Here is an 8,659-nt window from a genome sequence, read left to right on the forward strand (position 1 = left end):
CTAGTTAGGACACTAGTGAGGACACTGGACCGTGACATTAGTGAGGACACTAGTGAGGACACTGGACCGTGACACTAGTGAGGACACTAGTGAGGACACTGGACCGTGACACTAGTGAGGACACTGGACCGTGACACTAGTGAGGACACTAGTGAGGACACTGGACCATGACACTAGTTAGGACACTAATCAGGACACTGAACCGTGACACTAGTGAAGACACTGGACCGTGACACTAGTGAGGACACTAATCAGGACACTGAACCGTGACACTAGTTAGAACACAAGTGAGGACACTGGACCATGACACTAGTTAGGACACTGGACCGTGACACTAGTGAGGACACTGGACCGGGACACTAGTGAGGACACTAGTGAGGACACTGGACCGTGACACTAGTTAGGACACTAATCAGGACACTGATCGTCACACTAGTTAGAACACTAGTGAGGACACTGGACCATGACACTAGTGAGGACACTGGACCATGACACTAGTTAGGACACTAGTTAGGACACTGGACCGTGACACTAGTAAAGACACTAGTGAGGACACTAGTTAGGACACTAGTGAGGACACTAGTTAGGACACTAGTTAGGGCACAGGACCGTGACACTAGTAAAGACACTAGTGAGGACACTAGTGAGGACACTGGACCGTGACACTAGTGAGGACACTAGTGAGGACACTGGACTATGACACTAGTCAGGACACTAATCAGGACACTGAACCGTGACACTAGTGAGGACACTAGTGAGGACACTGGACCGTGACACTAGTGAGGACACTAATCAGGACACTGAACCGTGACACTAGTTAGAACACTAGTGAGGACACTGGACCGTGACACTAGTTAGGACACTATTGAGGACACTGGACCATGACACTAGTGAGGACACTGGACCGTGACACTAGTGAGGACACTAGTGAGGACACTGTACCATGACACTAGTTAGGACACTAATCAGGACACTGAACCGTGACACTAGTTAGAACACTAGTGAGGACACTGAACCATGACACTAGTTAGGACACTAGTTAGGACACTGGACCGTGACACTAGTAAAGACACTAGTGAGGACACTAGTTAGGACACTAGTGAGGACACTAGTTAGGACACTAGTTAGGACACTGGACCGTGACACTAGTGAGGACACTAGTTAGGACACTAGTGAGGACACTAGTTAGGACACAGGACCGTGACACTAGTAAAGACACTAGTGAGGACACTAGTGAGGACACTGGACCGTAAGGCTTTGCAAGTAGTTTGAAGCAGTGGCTAGCAGTGGCTAGTCTTCATACTGGGTTGCAGCCTTTGTGCTTGTAGAATTGGTTTTACCGCATTCAGAGGATTAAGAACAAAACACAGGAAGTTCAAAAAGCTTTGTGTAATTTCAGGAGACACAGACGCTGCCTGACAGTTAATAATCACAATGCCTTCCATTACTAAAGGTGCACTGTTAAGAATGGAACATCTTGCACACCCGGTGAGTATTAGTTGTACATCTGTTTTCATAAAGTTGTCAAATCCATGTCAAGGGACCCTAAAGCTTTGATGAGGAGAAAGCGCTCAGGCTGATTAATTCAGAACATGGCAGTCTCTGATGAGGGACAATACTTCAACTATGACAGCTACGTAATGAGTCCAAGTAGCAAAGGGATGAGGTTATAATGTCCGAGTTGGAAGAGAGGGCCATTTAAAGCTACGTTTCCCTCGCTGTGGGGAGGAGACCTGACCTGGGGAGAGCCGTAGAGTTGAAGTATGTTTGAAGGACTTGCCTATCTCCCAGTTCATCTCCCAGTTCATCTCCCAGTTCATCTCCCAGTTCATCTCCCAGTTTGCGTAGCCCAGCGTTAAACAGCCGGACTTGGATGTCTTGTTCCTCTCCCCTGCTACTTTTGCCAAGCCGAGCTGCTCTGAATTCACATTTGCCCCTGAGATGGTGTTTCGCCTGCAGTTGGTCCACTTTGAACCTCTGATATCATGAGTGAGCTGAAGGTACCCATTACATTAGGAATATGCAGCCATGTGTTTAAGTCCAACTACACAAACACACCTGGAAAACTAGAACATGTTGGAACTTGAAGGTACATTGAAAGTATAAAACTGTCCTAAATACACTAAAGTAGACATAATTGAAAAAACGAAAACTGCATAGAACTAGTGCACAAATCACAATGCCAAACATTGTTGATTTATTCAGTCTTGATTTATGAACTCCTGAAGTTTAGTTGCGTTCGTATCGATTTGGCAGCGTTCAGCCTCCAGTGGACACACTGCTGTTGCACGTGTACTACTAAGACCAGTTGTGTGGCAACAGCTCTCGGGGGGGATCGCAAGCTTCCTTCTTCCGAGCTTTTGTCAAATAATTATGAGTGTTTAGCACTTTTTAGTGTCTGTACCGCCAAGGGAATGCACCTCGGAAGTGTGTCATCCAGGGGCTTTGTCTTTCAAATGCTGCTCACTGATAAACAAGGAATCACAGGGTTAAGTATTGATAATTAGTCACAGAAGACTGGGATGATTTAAAAGGAAACATTTGAGAATGGAGAATGGCCCTGGTGGGCCCTCCGTGTCCGGGTTCTTGGCTGGCGCTGGGCCTAATTGGATTTTCCACATGCTGCTAATTTTGCCTTGGCACACTCTGATTGGCAGTGAACAGATGGACACTCCCGTCTCCCAGGTCTCCTGCACACACACACACACACAGCCACACTGGAGCATGCACCCTTGTCCCATGGCTCACCCAGCCCATTGGAGCTCCTCCAGTGCCAAACCACTCAGTCAACATTGGTTACAGGGCCCCCTATAAGGGCCCTTTCATCCCACATGCAAGTGAAGGTCTGTGGGTCATTCCCCAGGCTCTCCTCAGCTACGCGGCTCATTTCCGGCCGGCCCGGCTTCCTTGCCAATTCCGCACGCGTCACCGGCAGGCGCCCGGTGTCGGTCGCGCTCACACATCCAGTTTTCCGCTCATCCCAGCACTTTCCCTAAACCGTGGCGCTTAGCGGACGCCGCTTTGGTTTTGTGGAGGAAAGGAAGCGATTAGTGCTCGCTGCAATGTGGAAGCCAAATCACATGCACCCAAGATTAATGCCCCCACCCCCCGGCCGCCCTCAGACCTATTTTCCACCATAAGCCCTCATTAGCCCCACCTCCTCACCCACCCCACACCCACAGCTCTGCTCCTCTTTCCTTCAGATCCCACCATACACTCCAAGCAGAAGGGCTCGACCGAACTGATACTACTGTAATAATTATGTAATTGAAAAGCTCAGGGACAGGAGTGGAGAACCCCAAAATTGACAAGATTTCTTCCACAATAGACAAAAGCTGGTAGTTTTTGAAGTTTTTCATTTCAAGTTCTTGCGTCCTCCAGGTATGAAGAGATTGGACTGAGGAAGGCAGACTTGGAGCTGCCTTGATTATCCCAACATGCTCCTCCATTATTAACCATTCGGCTTGAATCATGTTCTCGGGCTTTTGAAAATGGCTGCATCTTAAGGCTCAGCTATATCGCTTCCCTTTGTAGACTGTGTCATGTTTACATTTGCTAATTTCCAGCCCAGAGACTGTTTTAAAAATGCACGACTAGTCTGCAGCCTCTTAACACACGCTCCAGTTTAGCCAGCAGAACTTTCTTGCAGACTATTTTTAATGTCAAGAAGGACATCGCGTGTAATCAGACGCAGTTTCAGAGCTGATTTTGAAGCAGAGCATGTGCTGCTCAAGGTAGCACCACGAAGGTACCGCTGGTTATGTTCTTGCAGAAAATTGATCAGAATCTTTCCCCTTTTCCTCACAGGAATAATCCACCAGATGAAGGGGGATTATGAGACAGCTCTCAGACTGCACAAAGCTCACCTGTCCATAGCACAGGAGCTGAATGACTATGCCGCCCAGGGCAGGGCCTACGGCAACATGGGAAATGCGTACAACGCCCTGGGTGCCTTCGATCAGGCCGTGCGCTACCACCGGCAGGAGCTGCAGATCTCCATGGAGGTCAACGATCGCGCCTCACAGGCATCCACCCACGGTAACCTGGCTGTGGCCTACCAGGCCCTGGGGGCACACGACCGCGCCCTGCAGCACTACCAGAACCACCTGAACATCGCCCGCGAACTCCGTGACATCCAGAGTGAGGCCCGCGCTCTGGGGAACCTGGGGAACTTCCACTGCTCGCGAGGGGAGTTCCCCCAGGCCGTGCCCTACTACGAGCAGTACCTCCAGCTCTCGCCGGACCTACAGGACATGGAAAGCGAAGGAAAGATCTGCCACAACCTGGGCTACGCGCATTATTGCCTGGGCAACTTTCAGGAGGCTGTCAAGTACTACGAGCAGGACCTGGCTCTGGCAAAAGACCTGCACGACAAGCTGAGTCAGGCCAAAGCCTACTGCAACCTGGGCCTGGCCTTTAAAGCCCTGGGGGACTACAGTAAGGCAGAAGAGTGCCAAAAGTACCTTCTGTCATTGGCCCAGTCGCTGAACAACTCTCAGGCCAGGTTCCGTGCCCTGGGAAACTTGGGTGACATCTTCTTGTGCAAGAAGGACGTGCCTGGAGCTGTGAAGTTTTACGAGCAACAGCTGGCCCTGGCACATCAGGTCAAAGAGCGCAAGATGGAGGCCAACGCTTACGCCGCGTTGGGTGCCGCCTACCGGATGCTGCAGAAATACGACAAGGCCCTCGGGTACCACACGCAAGAGCTTGAGGTGTACCAGGAACTGGGTGATGTCCAGGGCGAGTGCCAGGCACATGGCCACCTGGCAGCTGTCTATATGTCTCTGGGGAAGTACAGCATGGCCTTCAAGTGCTACGAGGAGCAGCTGGAGCTCAGCCAACGGCTGAAGGACCCCAGTGTGGAGGCACAAGTCTACGGCAACATGGGAATCACCAAGATCAACATGGGCGTGATGGAGGAGGCCATTGGTTACTTCGAGCAGCAGCTGGCCATGTTGCAGCAGCTCAGCGGCAATGAGGCTGTGCTGGACCGCGGCCGTGCCTATGGTAACCTGGGCGACTGCTACGATTCGCTCAGCGACTACGAGGAGGCCATCAAGTACTACGACCAGTACCTGTCTGTGGCGCAGAGCCTCAACCACATGCTGGACCAGGAGAAAGCTTACAGGGGGTTGGCAAATGGACACAGGTAAGAGTCCTTGTCAACCAGCCAGATGCCATAAGGTAACATGTAACTAGCCACCACTAGAGTGGTTGTATTATGGTTATGTTGCCGCTTTTCCCTGGAGACAGAGGGCAAATGAGTCGACATGTCAGGTTTCTTGCTTCCTATTTCAAAGCGATGTTTTCTGATGACAAAGATAACATAGACAGGAAAAGAGAAGAGGGAGTTTTATTTTCTTTAATTGTGAGACCAGAGACAGCAAAGGAAACAAACAACAGAAAACACAACACCACAGTCCAGGGCTTCACAGTACTGTAGAGAAAGTGCTGAGCTGCCTGGCTTCTCTTTAGCCAGGTCACCTCTCTGGTTTCATCGTGAGAGAGAGAGTGAAATTAATATGCACACAGGGAACAGAGTCAGCCAATACCAAGCCACGCCATCCAACCACCTCACACTAGACCACGCCCCTCTGTGCAGAGTCAGCCAATACCCAGCCACTTCCTTAGACCATCTCACACTAGAAAACACCCCAGAAATAAAACAAGATTCATTTATAATCCACTTGAATTAAGGTTCTTTTTCTGGGATTGAGATATTAGCCTGGTAAAGCTGTCGATGTACATGACAGTTAAAACAAGATTTGGGTCTTGACAGAGATGAGTACCGAGTAACTTTTAACTCTGGAGGTCGTGCTACACTGCGTATACGAGTCGATTCCCAAGACACGGCACAAGTCCAAGGAAACACACATCAGACTGAAGATGAAAACAGGCCCTGGCTACACATGGCTGCACGATCAGTCAACGCTGGCGTGCTTCTCAGATTGGGCCTGGGAATTTGTCACACGGGTACGGTTGCGGTTACCATAGGCCGTGATCGACGGAGCCGTCAGTCCGCAAGCCGTGCATATCCTTACGCCATCCCAGAAGCCTTAGCAGGGCACATCCTCCATCTGCCTTAATTAACATCCAATCAGCTGCTTAAGTGCCCCGATGTCATCCCAGAGACCCTGCCCCACCCACTACCCCATGCCGTTGCATTAACCCCCTGCCCTGAAAATTAGATGCAGCCCCCCCGCCTAAGCATATTGGCATATGGGAGTTAGATGAACGCTCAGTGGCTGTCAGAGAAGACGCTACCAGTCTGAGTGGTTGTGGGGGGCGGAGAGGCATACGGGGGTCCCATCCATGTGGAGTCCCAGCTAAAAGGTAAATTACATCGTCAGTAGGGACAGTGAGGCTGGTCCATTGGTCCCCAACCCCCCAGTGGAGAGAAAGCGCGCCTCTCTGATCCTGGAACATCCAACAGGAAGCTCGTGGAGGGCCAACATTAAAGGCTGTTTGTTTTATTTCCGTTTGACATAAATGATGGCAGCATAATTTTGAGGTGCAGTGAAGCATGGCTTCTTCAGCACGTGTTCGGTAGCCCCTTCGTACGAACACAGTCGGTTGTTTTAATTCTGTGGCGGGACAGTGTTGGCTGGTGTTTTCAGCCTACACCTGCGCAGATACACCTCTCCCACAGGACTCCACTTTATGCATTTCTCATTCAGAATTAGGCTATGGGTGGTGTGCTGCATGGAGCACTTCCTGTCACTGTATCCAGTGCTTACGCTGGATGCGTGTGTGTGTGTGTGTGTGTGTGTGTGTGTGTGTGTGTGTGTGTGTGTGTGTACTGTGAGGTCCCCTGAGATGGGGTCTTAGCTATGCGAATCTGGAGCAATATTGCTGCTGTATTTTAAGAACCATTCTTTGGCTTTCCCCTGGTTATTAAAAGAGATCAATAAAAAGTCGTCCGGATTCAGTCTCTTGGCACGCTTGATAGCGATACTCTGTTAAATTTGCAGAGATTTGTTCCGCAGTCTCACCAGACATTAAAGCATTATACTGCAGTGAACAGCAGTCAAATGGAGCACATTTTCCACTGAGTTGCCGTTCCTGGAGTCAGACAAATCCTTTCCAGCATGTCCCCTGGCCTGCATTTAATAAACTGGCAAGTGGAGGACAGCTGATCTAGGATCAGCCCCCGAAACACATGCACTCAGGAGCCAGTACGGACACCTCCCAGGTGTACATCATCTGTGGCCGTGTGCAATTTGCATTAGCCATCTTAACTCTTTAACGGTTATCTGCTAATGACCACAGCCGGGATGTTTTTAGGGTCTGAGGCATTTTTACCCATAAAATCAGTCGATATGAATGTTGGTTCCATGAATTTATACTGCCAAAGTGGCACTGACAATGTGTCTAAAATGTGGTTTAGAAAGGAACCACAGAGAGGTGAGAAAACGCAGAGAAGTGATGCCATTTGAACATTAGCAGGGCTAGGCTAAGCTGAGGACCTCAGCAAGGCTGTCTCTTTCTTAAACCTATCGGTATTAGCACCCTGTTTTTGTATAAGCTGTACGGTTTTTGTAAGTGGCTTATTTTAGATATTATTCATTACAATACAAAAGGCCAAACCTGATCCCAGATTAGCTCTGTTCCATGGGTAAAGGTAGCCCACTTATGCTGTGTCTTATCCCTCCTCAGAGCCATGGGTAACCTGCAGCAGTCGCTGGTGTGCTTCGAGAAACGCCTGGTGGTGGCCCACGAGCTCGGCAACTGTGGTGGGAAGGCGCAGGCCTACGGTGAGCTGGGTGGCCTGCACAGCCAGCTGGGCAACTACGAGCAGGCCATCTCCTGTCTGGAGCGGCAGCTGGGCATCGCACGCGACACCGTGGACCGCGCGCTGGAGGGCGAGGCCAGTTGCGGCCTGGGCTCCGTCTACCAGCTCATGGGCGAGTACGACACGGCATTGCAGTTCCACCAGCGGGACCTGCAGATCGCCGAGGACACGGGGTGCGCCGGGCACCAGGGACGCGCCTACGGCAACCTGGGCCTCACCTACGAGTCGCTGGGCAACTTTGAGCGCGCCGTCGTGTACCAGGAGCAGCACCTGAGCATCGCCGCAGAGACCAATGACCTGGTGGCCAAGACGCAAGCGTATGGCAGCCTGGGCCGCACCCACCACGCCCTGCAGAACTACCCGCAGGCCGTCATGTACCTGCAGGAAGGTGAGGATTTTGAGGCACAACCCAACACGGCTGGACGGACTCTGCACTGTGTGTGTGTGTCTTGAGAATGCGTCATAAATCGAAATATTTTCCCTTATGAGATTCTAGAATTCTATAGGATTATTCCACTTGTTTCTTTCAAAGTGAAGTGGTCTTATGGGCAGGTAGGGATAGTTATGGACAATTTTACTTCCTTTAAACATTTATGTCTTGAAGGAAGCAAAAAATGATAATTCATTTGGTAAGACCCTTAAAATGAGTACAAATGAATAGTTTTAATGAAATATTAGGTATATTGTGGACATTCAAGATATTGTCATTGGCTAAGACATTTTTTCTGGTCTTCCTGTCTCTCTGGTCTAGTTTGTGTGGGAGTGTGTTTCTGTGGCTGACCAGGATCGTGGCACCAGGGCGTGGCGGGGCAGATTATAGTGCAGTGTGAAGTTGTTCTTATTCTTTGAAATCTCTGTCCAGTGGTC

At 50.1% G+C, this 8,659-nt stretch overlaps 1 protein-coding gene across 2 annotated transcripts in view; it reads left to right on the forward strand.

Annotated features, from left to right (window-relative positions):
* The window catches only part of ttc28 (tetratricopeptide repeat domain 28), a 155,397-nt gene that overhangs the window by 124,765 nt on the left and 21,973 nt on the right, over positions 1-8,659 (forward strand). For both annotated transcript variants that reach the window (XM_035535197.1, XM_035535198.1), the window contains 2 exons: positions 3,808-5,149; positions 7,657-8,180. In XM_035535197.1, coding sequence (XP_035391090.1) covers positions 3,808-5,149; positions 7,657-8,180 — 1,866 coding nt within the window. The remainder of the gene's footprint in view (positions 1-3,807; positions 5,150-7,656; positions 8,181-8,659) is intronic.

The sequence above is a fragment of the Electrophorus electricus genome, chromosome 17 (genome assembly GCF_013358815.1).
Source record: "Electrophorus electricus isolate fEleEle1 chromosome 17, fEleEle1.pri, whole genome shotgun sequence".
Classification (NCBI taxonomy): domain Eukaryota; kingdom Metazoa; phylum Chordata; class Actinopteri; order Gymnotiformes; family Gymnotidae; genus Electrophorus; species Electrophorus electricus.